This window comes from Homarus americanus, unplaced genomic scaffold (genome assembly GCF_018991925.1).
Source record: "Homarus americanus isolate GMGI-L3 unplaced genomic scaffold, GMGI_Hamer_2.0 scaffold26351, whole genome shotgun sequence".
Classification (NCBI taxonomy): Eukaryota; Metazoa; Arthropoda; class Malacostraca; order Decapoda; family Nephropidae; genus Homarus; species Homarus americanus.
Genome location: NW_024724368.1, coordinates 7,204,466 through 7,220,394, shown reverse-complemented (window position 1 = coordinate 7,220,394; position 15,929 = coordinate 7,204,466). Strand labels below are relative to the sequence as shown.

At 46.1% G+C, this 15,929-nt stretch overlaps 1 protein-coding gene across 1 annotated transcript; it reads left to right on the top strand.

Moving 5' to 3' along the window:
• The first annotated feature begins 8,245 nt into the window (after positions 1-8,245).
• LOC121864301 (ATP-dependent RNA helicase A-like) lies at positions 8,246-10,669 on the top strand. The gene is made up of 2 exons (XM_042363391.1): positions 8,246-8,288; positions 9,531-10,669. The coding sequence occupies exons 1-2, from the start codon at positions 8,277-8,279 to the stop codon at positions 10,359-10,361; spliced, it is 843 nt and encodes a 280-aa protein (XP_042219325.1). The 5' UTR covers positions 8,246-8,276; the 3' UTR covers positions 10,362-10,669.
• Positions 10,670-15,929: the final 5,260 nt, after the last annotated feature.

Sequence of the window (15,929 nt, the reverse complement as noted above, 5' to 3'; positions counted from 1 at the left end):
TGTCATGTTTTATGAGGCCTATATGAGAGGGGATCCACAACAGTTTGACCTTGACACCCCTGTCAACAAGGCACGCATATTTGTGTCTGGCTTCAGAGACAAGAGCGTGACAACCTGATTCGAGGGTGTCAAGGGCAAGTAGTGAGGATAGAGAGTCAGTGATAATTAGACTGTCAGTAACAGTGGTTTCAATGAATTTAATAGCTGTGAGTATGGCAACTAATTCAGTTTGTAGAGTGGATGCCCAGTTGTTAATTCTAACTCCTTTCTCAATTATATTACCGTCAGGTTGAGTCACAACAATAGCACTTCCAGTCCTCCCACAGGCGGTGTTAAGAGATCCATCAGTGTAGATGGTCTGTGTGATATTATCATCAGTCTGTAGAGTGTGTATGTGTTCAAGAGCTCTCAATTTGGCAGTGTGTTGGAGATAAATGCTTTGTATAATTGATTTTTTAGGCGGATATGTCGGTATTGTGATATCGAAGGGAACTGTCCGCCAGGGTGGCAGGAAGCGCTGTTGTGTCTCAACTTTGTACAGGTGGTCTAGTCCAAACATCTTCATATGAGTAGCTGTAGTTTGGATCCATTTAGAAGGAGTGAGGGAGGTGGTGTATGGGAGGGTAGCGGTAGGTGGAGCCTTGACACCTTCGTATTGGGGTGGCTTTCAAAAGTGCGATTTTCTTTCCATACCATATTGTTTTTTAGTTTAATTGTGGGGCAGAGGCGGCTTACACTCCCTCCCTGCCGAATTGACAAGGTGGTGGTGTGTCCTGCGTCCACCTGTTGAGTCATCACTTTGTCTATTCATCAGTGACCCACTATCTTAAGCCTCCCCTGCCGATTGAACCCCTTTCTTATCGCGTGGATTTTTTTTAGATTGCCCCCGAGGGGTCTAGTTTATTGGGCACCCCTTACATCCTGTGCAAGGTGAAGCGCAGAAGCGTTTACATCGCCCATCTGGGAAGCATGCGGAGTTCATGCTTGCCTTTATAACTCATACATTAAGGGCGTAAAAGCCTGAAGGGTCATGGATTTTTTCAGCAAGTTACATAAAGTGACAGAATGATGAGTGTGTGGGGGGAGATTTCCCGGTACAATTTATCTGTTTATGGCAAAGTGTGGCAGGTCCCTATTAATGTCAAGTGCCAGGCCATAGCCATAGGCATTGACAATATTGAGGGACATACCTTTTAGTGTGATTGTGATGGCGTGTACGTCGGTAGTGTCGGCTTCAAGGGGGACGTCGAGAGGTTGGTAGGGGACGTCCTTCTTGGCGTAGATACGTAGTCCACTAGCATGTCCGCATGGTGGTCAATTGATGTGAAGAACTGGAGTGGATGGGGCCCCAGGTGCCGTCATGCCGGTGGGGGACGGGGAGCCGGGGGTGGTGTCCTCGGGTTTTTTTTTTTTTTTGTAGAGAAAGGAGGGGTGAAAGAAGATTAGAGGTGGGGGAAGGAAGTTATAGTTCGGAAATTGAAGAAGTTTAGGAGGAGGTAAGAGAGAGCGGGCTGATCGCCTAGCTAAGCTAATAGTGTGTTAGGGTTGTGTCATGGGTTAGTTATTGTCTGTCGGTACAGGCACTAGACATCCTACCCTATCCCATACATGGGTGTTTTAAGTCCATGAGCGCGCGGTGGGTGGACGGGGGCAGCCGGGCGCGGGGCAGGCTCGGTGTGGACGCCAGTAGTGGTGCCAGGCTGCGGTGGAGGTCAGTTGAGAGGATATTCATGAACCCACTCGTGACCTGTTACCTTTACCGCCTTGTGAGTTCCTTTATCCTTATGATAAGATCTTGTACTTTGGTTTCACATCTCACCAGTGCGTTTAGCTTCTCGTCTGTTTGTGTTATCCAGCATATATCTGTTCGTTCTTTGAGTTGCTCTTGAGGTTATCATCTTCGTTCACATGTTACGCTTCTCTTTCCCAAGACAACACAGGTGGTAACCAATTTTTACATGCTGTACCCTTAATTAAATATGTATAGACAAAAGGCATCTTGCTTTTCAGTATATGACGTTTCACCAAAGACGCTCCAGTTTACCTTGACTTTCTTTTTGAGTTTGATTCATCCGTTGACACCAGTTGTAGTAAATATCTAAATTTTGTGATTTGCTCTTATTGTAAAGTAATGAACATAAATTTTGGTTAAGTTCATTTCCATTCCCGGCTTATCCCGCCATTGTGTTGGATTCGTTCACCTCTTGTGTTCGTAGTGGAATTCCATGGGTCTGACGCGAGTATTATGACGTCATCAACAAGACGATATAATTATGGTGAAGTAAACCTTTGATTGTTGAACATATTTCTTGACGCTCCTCGATATAGTGAACCTGTTGACAACGTGTCTGCGTCGAACACTCCACATTATGAATATAATCTGTTTAACCAAAAATATTCCTGTATATGTCGCAAATGGTATTAAAGTTTGTTTATTAAATTTCCTGATCTATCAATTGATTTATAAGATATTGTACTGAATCAAATGAAAGTCTTTGTAATAATGATCAACCCCAATTGTAATGTTAAGTCAAAGTGATTGCTTCTCAAGAACACTTTGTGGATGGCTAATGGGGCCAGTATGACATAAAAAACACCTTCTAAACCTGGGTGTGGGGGAGGAGGATCATGAATCATATCGAGCGGTGGCTAATCCCGGTCACTGTGTGTGTGTGTGTGTGTGTGTGTGTGTGTGTGTGTGTGTGTGTGTGTGTGTGTGTGTGTGTGTGTGTGTTCTCGTAATGTTTTGCTTCTCTTAAAGACACATTTAGTGGTTACCAGCAAGTTTAACCTCACAATCCCTCCAGAAAACAAAACGACCCTCCAGTTTGGGAACCACTAAGTTAGGTGATATGGTATAGGAAGTTTTGAAGTTTCCTATTCATTAATTTTTTTTTTTTTGCTGGTGCTAAATAAAAGTTTATTCTGAAGGTAGTCTTTCAGTTTAATTATCGTAATATTTTTGGATAATAATTTTGTCTACTTCATCCTAAGTTATTCTGTGGGTGTGTTCTAAAGTCATGAGATACGAGGAATATATATCGTACTGGTCTCTCGTAAATATAATGTATGTTGTCAGAAGAACTCTTAAAGATCGCTGTCTGGGTAAATCTGTTCGTTTGAGACGTCTGATGAATCGTTGTAAAGAAACCTACTACAGGGTACGGGGCTTTCACATCCTCGACAATAATTAAAGTGAAGATGACTGATATTTTCTTCTGCTCAACGATGAATTTCATATATGTTTCACGCATGATTTGTGGGTAAGAAAAATTATGAGATAGAATATAGGAACTTTCTTTACGTTACTGTAGGATTTTTTTTTTTTAGGTAGCTATATTTTTTTTGTACCGTAGAGGTGAAAGTTATATCAACAGATTAGTGAAGAAAACATTATTAAAGCTTCTATAGAGAGTTTTATTGTATTTAATCAGAAAGTGAGAGAATTGTTTGTTGTGACACGAATCCAGACGCTTATATTCTGTATATATACAAGAAATGATAAAATGTACTGTTGTATCATGTTATTTGTATGGTGTTGTATCGTGCTATTTGTTCATTATTGTTTCCTATTAAATAAAAGGTGTTATATCATGTTAAATGTAGTGTGTCCATGGTTGATGTACAGGGTTGTATCATGATAGGATGATAGATATACAATATTATATCGTGTTTTGTGTGTGTTGTTGTATCATGTTATATGTACTGCACGCGTCATGTGTCGTGTGTAGGGAGAGGCGTGATGGGTAGTACCAGGCTATGACACATTCTCCAACCATAGGATTAATGTTGACACGATCCTGTTACGCGCCGGTTCATGTAGCATCATTCCCTGCCACGTCATGCTACCCCCATCATGGTACTCCTTCATTCACCAGGTGTCCCACCGTGGCCCCTTTCACTCACCAGCTCCCCCATCATGGTAGCCCTTCACTCACCAGCTGCCCCAATATGGTACCCCTTCACTCACCAGCTGCCCCATCGTGGTACCCCCTCACTCACCAGCTGCCCCATCGTGGTACCCCTTCACTCACCAGCTGCCCCATCGTGGTACCCCCTCACTCACCAGCTGCTTCATCGTGGTACCCCTTTACTCACCAGCTGCCCCATCTTGGTGCCCCTTTCACCACCAGCTGCCCCCATCGTGGGTACCCTTCACCACCAGCTGCCCCATCGTGGTACCCTCACCACCAGCTGCCCCGATCGTGGTACCCTTCACCACCAGCTGCCCCATCGTGGTACCCCCTGATCACCACTAGCTGCCCCATCGTGGCACCCCTTCACTCACCAGTTGCCCCATCGTGGTACCCTCACTCACCAGTTGCCCCATCGTGGCACTCTCACCACCAGCTGCCCCATCGTGGTACCCTTTACTCACCAGCTGCCCCATCGTGGTACCCCCTCACTCACCAGCTGCCCCAATATGGTACCACCACCAGCTGCCCCATCGTGGTACTCCCTCACCTCACCAGCTGCCCCACCGTGGCACCCTCACTCACCAGCTGCCCCAATATGGTACCCCTCTCACCAGTTGCCCCATCGTGGTACCCCCTTCACCCCCAGCTGCCTAACATGGTACCCCTCACCACCAGCTGCCCCACTGTGGTACCTCACTCACCAGCTGCTCCCACCGTGGTACCTCACTACCTTTCAGCTGCCCCAATATTGTAATTCTCTCTCACCAGTTGGCTCCCCACCGTGGTACTCCCACACTCACCAGCTCGCCCCCATCGTGGTACCTCACTCACCAGCTGCCCCATCGTGGTAATTCTCACCACCAGCTGCCCCAATATGGTGGTACCCCCTCACCAGGCTGCCCCATCGTGGTACCCTTCACCCCCAGTTGGGCCCCAATATGGTACCCTCACTCACCAGTTGCCCCACCGTGGCACCCCTACACCACCAGCTGCCCCCCATCGTGGTACTTCACCACCAGCTGCCCCATCGTGGTACCCCTTCACTCCTGAAGCTGCCCCAATATGGTACCTCACCATCAGTTGCCCCAATATGGTACCCTCACTCACCAGCTGCCCCACTGTAGCCCTACACTCACCAGCTGCCCCCATCGTGGTACCCTTCACTCCAGCTGCCCCAATGTGGCACCCCTTCACTCCCCAGCTGCCCCAATATGGTACCCCTTCACTCACCAGCTGCCCCACCGTGGTACCCCCTCACTCACCAGCTGCCCCACCGTGGTACACCCCCCACTCACCACCTACTCCTTCGTGCCTCCCTTCCACTTCACCAACTCGAGCTTCCGTAACGATAAGACTTTTTCCTATCAAGTGTCTGACTCAAGAAGAATGGCGACTCTTTCTTATTAACATATTAAATGAACGTTAATAAGCAAGTTAGATTAATAATTACAGTGGAAAAGTGATTAGCTATATGAATTGCCATCATTATTAATAGTAATTCATGTAAGAAAGGTAAAGTAATTGTAGGCGCGTCAGGTAATATTGGTAATTATACTATGATTGATAGGTAATTGATAGGTTGTTAGTGTGATATAGGTAATTAGGTTAATAAGTTGATAGGGTGGTCATAGGCTTGGTAAACTAATATAATAAGTTTTTAAATTGAATACTTTTGTAGTGGAATATTATAATCAGTATTACATAAAATCTATGTAGAATAAAAAAAATGTAGAAACACGATAGATCTAAAAAAGTATTTCTGGCTGCAAAACCCGAGACCATAATTTAAAAAAGACAGAATATAAACCTGTTCAGTTCATCCTGTATCTGAACAACAACAAAAAACCCGGTGTGGTTGGTTGCTTTCGTGTGTAATGTGATAGGATGAGTATCAAAGTTTTTTGTTAAACTAGTAGAAGTAAGCAGGGTGATCACATACGTATCCGGGATGGGGCATGATAAGAGTTGACGGTGTTTATATAAGGAAAGTGTGTAAATACAGGTATGTGTTTGTGTGTGTTTGTTTATGTGTGTGTGTGTGTGTGTGTGTGTGTGTGAGTGTGTGTGTGTGAAGTCAAACTTTTTTAGTCTTGACATGATGTGGTGTATTACATTACCTGGCAGGAGGGTGAAGGTGCTCTACGCCAGAAACGCTAATGTGTTTTCATTTCACCGAGCGGAGGAAGGAAGGTGAGGAGGACGCTACCCCCCTACCGTCCTCCCCCCCCACACACACTACACCTCCCCCTACCCTCCCCGCACACACTACACCTCCCCCCACACCCACACACCCCTCCCCCCCTCCCACACACACCACACCCTCCCCCCCTCCTCCCCACACACCACACCCCCACCTACCCCACACACACCACACACCTCCCCTACCCTCCCCACACACACTGCCTCCCCTACCACTCACCCTACACCTACCCTCCCCCACACAATACACCTCCCTACCACTCCCCCACACACCACACCTCCCTATCCCCCACACACACCTCCCCTACCCTCCCCACACACACCACCTCCCCTACCCCTCTCCCACACCCCTCCCCACACACCTACCCCACCCTACCCCTCCCCACACACTACACCTCCCCTACCCTCCCCACACACTACACCTCCCCACCCCCACACACACCTACACCTCCCCTACCCTCCCCCCACACACACACATCAAACCTCCCTACCCCCCACACACTACACCTCCCTACCCCCACACACACTACACCTCCCCCTACCTCCTGCACACACTACACCTCCCTACCCCACACACACTACACCTCCCCTTTACCCCCTACACACACTACACCTCCCCTACCCCTCCCACACACACCACAGCCCCCAGCCCCCACACACACCACCCCACCCCCACCCCTCCCCACACACTACACCTCACCCTACCCTCCCCACACACACTACACTCCCTACCCCTCCCCACACTACACCTCCCCCCTACCCTCCACACACCCCCCACCCCACACCACACACACACCCCACCACCCCACACACCACACCACACCACCACACACACCCTCCCCACACACCCACACACACACACCACACTCCCCTACCCTCCCCCACACACACACCTCCCCTACCCTCCCCACACACACCACACCCCCACCTCCCACACACCACACCACACCACACACACACACACCACACCCCCCCCCCCCACACACCCACACCCCCCTCCCCACACCCACACACACCACACACACCCCCACACACCCCCACACACACACCACACACACACACACCCCACCCACACACCACACACACCACACACACCCCCACCCCCCACACACCACCCCCCCCACCCCCCACACACACACACACACACACCACACACACCTACACTAACCCCACACACACACCCTCCCCACACACACCTCCCACCACCCTCCCACACCACCACTCCCCACACCCCCCACACACACCCCACACACCCTCCACACCCCCACACACACACACACACACCTCCCTCACACACACACACACACCCCCACACACACACACACACCACACCCCCCACACACACACACACCACCACACACACACACACACCACACCACACACACACACCTCCACCTCCCACACCCCCACACACACACACCCTACCCCACACACACACACACCACACCCCCCACCCTCCCCACACACACACACCACACACACACTACACCCCCCACACACACACACTACACCTACACCTCCCCCTACCCTCCCCACACACACTACACCTCCCCCTATCCCCCCACACACACACACTACACCTACTGCACCATGACTCAGACTAACACCCAACCCAATCTTCATCACCATATTGACTTACAGTGTTGTCACCAAGTTTGATAACCATGTTGACCAATAGCGTCACCAATTTGATCACGCCCCTGCCGACGTCATCATTAGGTATCTTTACTTCTTAACCTACGTCATCAATTAGTTTATTTACGGGGCCAAGCATACATAATATCCACGTAGTAATGTATGTTAAGCCCAACGACATCCAAATAAACAGTCAAATGAAAATGTATTATAAGGCGTAAATACAAAGTTCAGATACTCTAATATACAAAAATACAAGAATATAAATATTAAGAGTATAATGAGTGGAATTTTTACATCGTCGGTAAAGGAAGTATTGTTGACTGAGGTGAACCGCGTGAGGTCGGTGGACGGTGTGGCCTGCCTGCACATAACTAGAGAGAGAGAGGGAGAGAGAGAAAGAGAGAGGAAAATCTAGGGAGGAGGGTAAAGAAAGCAATACTTGCAAGGCTAAGGGGGGGGGGGTAAAGAGAAAGGCAGGTATATAAGGCGGCGGACGACCTGAGACTACATGCACACTGCACCATGAAGCTGCTGGTGAGTGGCACACGCTTTCTGCCGGGTGTGAGGTGCCGTCCATTCCTTCACCTTGTTACTAATGCGCTACCTGGGCCGCATATCCGGGAGTTCATGACGTACTCCACGATTACTCCGGTGTACATCTCGTCTGGGTACACCTTGCTTGTGTGGCTGGAAGACTCTATCTGTGTTATACGCCTACCGCTGGTCACTGTAACCTTGGCTCACCGGCAACTCTACTCAAGAATACAGAATTGCTTAAAAGATTTGCCTTTTCTTAAATTAATGTCTTTGTTCTTTTAGCAGTACATAATTTAATCAGTTTTTATCGGTGATTCTACTTAATACGTGTGCCACTGGGTGTTAGGAGGGCTATAACTGATCTCGTTACCATGATAGAAATTTGTACTTTTTTTTTACAAGTTATTAATATTCTTTTTTGTACTAAAGTCATGATCCAGCTGTATCCCGTGGCGCCGTAACATTTTTAATAGAATTTGAAGAATGTAAATTTTATAATATGTAAACTTTTTTTCAGCGATTTTTTAAAATTTGCGTCTAGTAAATACAAGAAGAGGACTCAAGCTTCGTTGTCTCACTTAGTCACCATATTCAAGGTGACCTACTCCCTCAATATTCACTGTTAATACGTTTAGTTGTCGGAAGTGCCTCCCTCCTCATCCCTCAGTACCACACAAAACTCAGGAGTCAGTGTGAGTAGCGGGGAGCAGAACCTCGTCCACCTGCCCGCCACATTTTGCGGTGTCATTGTGTTTGTGTATCCCTTTTCTTGTCTCGGGTATATAGATGAAGAGCCGCATCTCAGTATTTACTTATTCCACGCTTAAGTCCTCCCCAGTAGCTTCATTTTCTGAAGTAATGCCTGATATTTCTAATAGTTCCTTCCCATGAGAAGAAAGTCGTATAAGTCAGCACGAGTGTTAACCAAACACCTTAAACACTCGAACAGTGTAAACATTGTTTTATTTTATCTGGGACGAATGCCACTCCCGTTTGTCTATTTGTTTTTAAACTAACTTATTCAGTTTATATATATGCACACATTATCAGGTTAGAATATAATACAGTATGCAAGCACATAGCAACACAGATTCTGGTGTGAAGTCAGCATGTGTCTGTCAAATGGATTAGTAACATTGTTTTGCTTAATAACGAAATATTTTTAAAAGTCCCCGTCAACTTTTACTGAATATTACACTTCTATCAACACTTCCATTACACGTCTTTGATGTTTTTCAGATACTTGTGTCCCTGCTGGCGGCGGCCTCACACGGCGCCCCTCAAGGCTACAGCTTTTCACAGCCCTCTGGTCCAGCTTTCTCTGCTGGTTCACAATTTTCCAGTAGTTCCTCTTCGGAAGGTTTTGGGCTCGGAGGAGGCTCATCTTTTGGCTCTGGATTTTCTTCAGGCAGTTCAGGATTCTCCTCAGGCGGCTCTGGCTCCTATGGGGGCTCTGGAGGCAGCTGTGGTCCTGGACAGATTCGTCATGTGGACGGCAGCTGTGTGACTCCTCAGGTCACTCGTAATCTGTACGTGTACAGTGCTCCTCCAATACACCCAATTGTTGGCCCACAACCATACGTTCCTCCACCAAGAGTTGAACACAATATATTATTCATTCGCACCCCAGAGAACGGTCCAGGCCAGGAACCCATTGTCGTGCCACCACCACAAACAAGGAACGTCGTGTACGTCCTCAACAAGCGACCTGAACACGGCCAACAGGTCATCCACGTACCAACACCAGAACAAGAGACTCCTGAGGTGTTCTTCATCAACTACAGTGAAGGAGACAACCCAACTCTGCCCACCGGCGAGGACCTCCAGTCTGCCCTCAACTCTGCTGTCCAGGGTGGCGGCGATGTCATTGGTAGCACTGGAGGCGGCATTGGCGGCGGTGGTGGTGGCTTTGGCGGTGGCAGCATCGGCGGCGGCAGCATTGGCGGCGGTGGTGGCTTTGGCGGTGGCAGCATCGGCGGCGGTGGTGGCGGCTATGGTGGTGTCAGCATCGGCGGCGGTGGTGGCGGTATCAGTGTTTCAACGCTGTCACCACTGTATAGACAGCCTTAACCAGCCGCTTCAAAGGAATGTTAATTTTTTTAACCTGTTTCGTTTTGTTATGTTATAGTCTTTTTTTTTATCAGTTTTCCCATAGAACTAATGTTTGTATACATAAATCAACCTCTCAAGGAACATATTTGAGACGCTTGTTTTATGGACACAAACAAGGAGTAGTACAGTGACTAACCCAAACTCAGGTTCATATAAGGTGATGAAAATTGCCTCAGTCCTTGTCTATGTCCCTGTGGATTTACTGACAAAGAGAAACACATTGTATGATCTTTCTATGTTTATAAGAAATATATTTTGGTATGTAATATCTTATTTAATTTCCCTCTGGTATTATTTTTAGTCAACTGAAATATTAAGACTTATCTTCTGTTTTGTTGTTGTCTCCCTAAATTTTATTTGTCTCTTCCTGAAAATAAACAAATAAGAGAACCAAATATATTATAATAGTAAACCATGAGACAGCCCGTGATGCCTTTGTAGCATGATCTGATTTTACACTGACACTAAAGAAATTATAAGGAAGTAAAGCAAAATAGATACACGTACAGTTGCGTACAAAATTTGATGGTGTTGGTAGCTGCCACACCTGTATATTATTATCGTTATATTAAGCCTTGAAATATAAAGGATTAGTTTGCTATATAGGGATGTTTTTTGTTTGTATTATTAGAGTGCTATGCGAATTTCTGTGTATATGGTAAATTTAACATAGCCAAACTTCACCAAATTAGGTATGGTTAGGGTAGGTGAATATTGATGATATTCGCTCGTAGTATGTATTACAGTATGTTAATAATGGTTGCCACTCGTGGTCGACACCTTGACGTTATTTTGTTTAAAGTGTAGAAGCTGTCGCCAACACAGCAACAGCACCCAGAGTTAATGTATCACCCAGTGTCAAGGATAGTCCAACTGCACTGGCTAACCATTACTCAGGAATACGATCCGCCAATCGATTAACATCTAAGTTCCCAGTTACTGCTGGGTAGACATAAAGAAACTTGTCCGTAGTTTCACCATACCGGGGATCGAAACCGGGATTACTCGCTTGCTCGGCGATAATGCGGACCGCTACTCCACTGGTCGTATTGTCTCACGTTTAACAACACAATCGACCATACATACACACCAGTTCAAAATTTAGAAAGGAAAGTAGAAATATGCAGTATTGAAATTATCGCTATGTCGTACTTATTCTTAACACAGAGGACACCACTAAGATTATAGATTACGTTATGTTTGTGGCGTCTAGAGTGACAGTAGACGTGCTTTACACCCTCGCCCTCCCTCGGTAACTTAACATCGGAGAGACCGTCGGTGTTTAACCTGAAATGACAGATGAGAGAAGCACGAAGGAGCTGCCGTGCCACACTGGCCTCTCATCACCTCCAACTTACCGTCAGGGTGGAGGATTCCTACATCAAGCCGTGTTGCTCATGGACTGCAAATATTCATCTTTGTTTTTTATAGCATGGTTTAGCGGCTGTGGGCACGTAATATGTGTAATGTTCGTGAGTCTGTGTGTGTATGTAAAGCTTATCAACATTCTGTTTACAATTCTAACTATTAACCCTTTGAAGACGGACTTACTCAAGGGGTCAAGATATTGTAACTCAAGGGGTTAAGACATCGTACTCAAGAGGTAGAGAAATCGCAATTTGCAATCAAGGGGTTAAGACATCGCACTCGAGGGGTTAAGACATCGTACTCAAGACGTAAAGATAACGTACTCAAGGGGTTAAGATATCGTACTCAAGGGGTTAAGATATCGTACTCAAGAGGTTAAATAATTTAAGGCTGGTAAAAGAGAAAGGAAGAAAGTCGCCAGTCCAGTCTAACGCCCCTCTCACCTTTAGCTTTTTGTAACCAGTCACTTCCTCTCAGGTGTGGAGGTGGTAACAGGCTTCCACTGCATCTCCAGTGCAGCCACTATCAGGTTTAATGCATTTGATTTATTTATTCAGAGATATTTCCATTATTGTTTTCCGGGGAGACGATTTTGATGACGTATTATCGAGGGATAGGCATTCTAAGCAGTGTTTAGTATAATAACTTCACATTTATCGCTGCCAGAATACCGTAGTAAATCATAGCAATAAACAGGTGTGTGGGGTACTGATAGTTTGGGTTCACACTCAGGATGGGATGGAGAAAGGAAACTCACGATGTGCTCTCTGTTTACATGTTGTATTGGATGTACAATGCAGCTTGGTGCTGGGAAGTGGCAGCGTGGTTACAAGCGTGATGTAGAGAGAGCTGGTTGGTGAGGGTGCTCAGAGGAGGACAGCTTGTGGGTCGCCATGCTCGCCGGCGGGAGCGAGGACCGCCAGGCAGCGGCGGAGGAGGAGGTGTTGCTTGCTGGTTGGTGTAGGTAGAAAGGAGGGTGGTCACCACGAGGTCAGGTCTTAAATAGCGGAGGTAGGCGTGACTTAGTAGTTGACCTCCGTCATGTAAGGCGGCGCTGGTTGACCTAGACCACGAGGCATACACTGGGGAATTCGCGGGGTCGGCTACCCAGCGACAAACAGCGTTTGTAGGGGAGAAATCCACTACAGGTGAACCTCTGCTCTAGGGTAGTGACTTGGGGGTATTGTATTTGCCCTACACTCGTCGTACATGGTAGTTATGTCCTTTCGTCAACCTGTGATGTTAACTTCACTATGGATAACGTGTCACATCTCCTAAACTTAATAGGTATCCACATTGCATCGAACTGAATGGGAGGATTTCATTTTATTTCTGCCGCAGAACAAGTTACTCATCATTCCGAACCATTTTCTTTGTTGTTGGGAAGATGGGTGAAGCGGCCAGTCACCCAGGACGGAGGGGGGGTCACTAGGCGCTGGTCACGACGACAGCGCCACAATCTCTGCCACCACTCCCCAGTCCTCACACATACTATATCATTATGTTGGAGCTGGAGAACTTCTACCTCCCTCACCCTCATTCAATACCATCCACATATCCTTTATTGTCTTAACTTGCAAGGATTGTGATAAAGTGTTGGACTAAACCTAAATTAGGATTTATTTTATTAATATCGGTTAATTTAATATATGAAAATCGACTAAATTTTTACAACAATTAGTTAAAGAGAGATTTTGCCTCCTTTACGCCCATAACACATACGAGAGGAACCGTCCCTGTCGATAGCAGCACAGTGATCGATGTGCAATTTAAACAATATAATAAAACCTTAATATACTTTGTGTTTAACCATTTAGAAGAGAATAAACTAAAGAGATTCGATGGAGTTAATGGTTGATAATGGGAGGTAAGCCAGGTGGTGCTTGCAGTTAACATCTTGAGGAGAGAATGGGAAGTGAAGGACGGTTTAATTCAGAAGTTGATGGTAGGAGAGAAAGGGGAATCCCAAACCGGAGCTGCAAATATGGAGTGTGTGAGGTACAAGACAGGAGGTGGATTGGGCTGGGGTGTGCCATACATGCATGACCGGAAAGCGCTGCGTCGAATGGATTTTGAAGATGAAAGTGGTGCTGGTGTGTGCCTCTTTAGGTAACATACGAAGCAACAGGAGTAAACACGAGGGGTATTTTGGGGCCTTGTTTTGGAAGGGAGAATACCGTGGCAGAACACAGCTGGTACGAGTAGATGGAAGGAATAATTAACAGGGAAAGTGTGTCGCTCTTGGTCCAGTCACTCTGCGCCAAAAGGGGAGAAGACCTGTAACAGTAATAAAAAAATAAGAATGTGTACGTGAAAAAAACCCAAAACAATACATACAGAATAAACATCGAAAATCAAAAGGGAATATCACCATGATATACAAGACGGTTAACCTGGTCCTGAATACATATATAATCTATAGCAGGTTCAAATTCTTGCCTTAGCCTAGAAAAATAGTGGGAAGAAGGGTAGTCTGTACTGGTGACTCTGTTGTCTAGTGTAGGAGCAGAGATGGATCAATATTTCACCTTGGTTGACATCACTTGGTTAACAATACCTATACTATTTAAATCCTGCCTAAATCCTTACTAGACTAACATTCTCTCGTGAGCTTGCGTATTAGTATTCTCGGAGCTCTTGCTGAAACCTGTTACTGGACTCGGCAAACAGCGCCTCACCTTTATAAAAAAAAAGGAATACCTTTATCTCTAGCATGCGGTGTGGGTTTTATTCTTGCCGCTTCATGGCTGAGCCTTTCTCTAGTGACACTCCTTTTTTTATAACCTTGAGGGATCTTTCTCGTTTCATCACATCCTTCAAGTTGAGCACCTGGCACTTAATGGTAAAAATGTAATGTGTGGCCTTGCCTCTATCTGTTATTGGGTGTCCTTTATCCACTCAAAATAATGTGTAGGTGGAGTGCAGCGCTATGAGGTATTTGTCGTGACCTTCATTCCATTGCACGTCAGAAATCTCCTTAAATGCAAAACCGAACAAATTCACTCGTAGACGACACCAACCCTCTCAACGTTCCTTCATTCAAGTGATTCTGTATGATCATTATTCTCTTATATTTGAACTTGTAAATACTGCCATGATAATTCATCCTATAATACCCCTCAAAATTGTCTTCCTAACTGAGGGTAGAATGTGATATTACCTGGAGCTGACGTCTTCCAGGGACGCTGACTTAATCTTTTGGAGATTTATCGCTTACTGACATGTCTTTAGGCACTGTGATAATTAATATTCTCTGTTCACGATACAGTCATAAAACATACACACGTTTTGTTCATTACAAGATTTAATATGTCATAAATTCCCGAGTCCTGAGGAGCACGATGAGTCTCTTACACGACACAGTTGGCTCAGATCTTCATGTGCCACAAAATTTTGCTGAATTTGACTTTACATAATTTCTTGTCCATTTTTTTAAGAACAAATAATTTTAGCTTTGGAATTATTCATATGCGCGTGGGATGTGCGTCTTTTGGTGTGCACTTAGACCATTAATTGAAGTTTGCATTTACTTTTCGTACGCAGCTCTGGCACGCGGGGACTCAGGGGGGATGGAACGTTGACTACGTTGGTGAAAGTTCCCCAGTGTTTTTAATTGTCTCTTTTATGTGGCCCATGTTGTCGCTGCCACACAGCAGGGTGGGGAGGGCGAGGGCCACTAATCGATAATTTAAGTTCCCTACAGTTGAAGATACAGGTACTATACAGTTTGTCAAAGCGCTGAGATGCACATCTGATCCGATGTTGAATCTCTTCATCGATGTCCGCGGTGGTGGACGGTTCAGGCGTGTCTGCGTAGGTGTTCAGGATTTCTTGCGGGTCGCGTTCAGTGTGAGTGATGAAGATGAGATCGTGATGCGTTCTGTGATGGAAGAGGCCGACACCTCCGTCTTGCCTGAGTTATTGTATGTTGAAAAGTTCCTTCATCCGGTATTGGATGTCCACCCCGCCGGCTAAATTGGTAATGGCACAGATAAGGAAGGCAGTCAAGAAAGTGAAATAGTGAGTTGGTGCCAGCATACATCCTTGTTTTATTCCCGTTTTGATGGGGAAGCGCCACGACTGGGTGCCATTATACAGGACTCTGTCGCTCATGCCATCGTGGAGTTGCTTCATAATGGCGATTAATTTTGGTGGGCA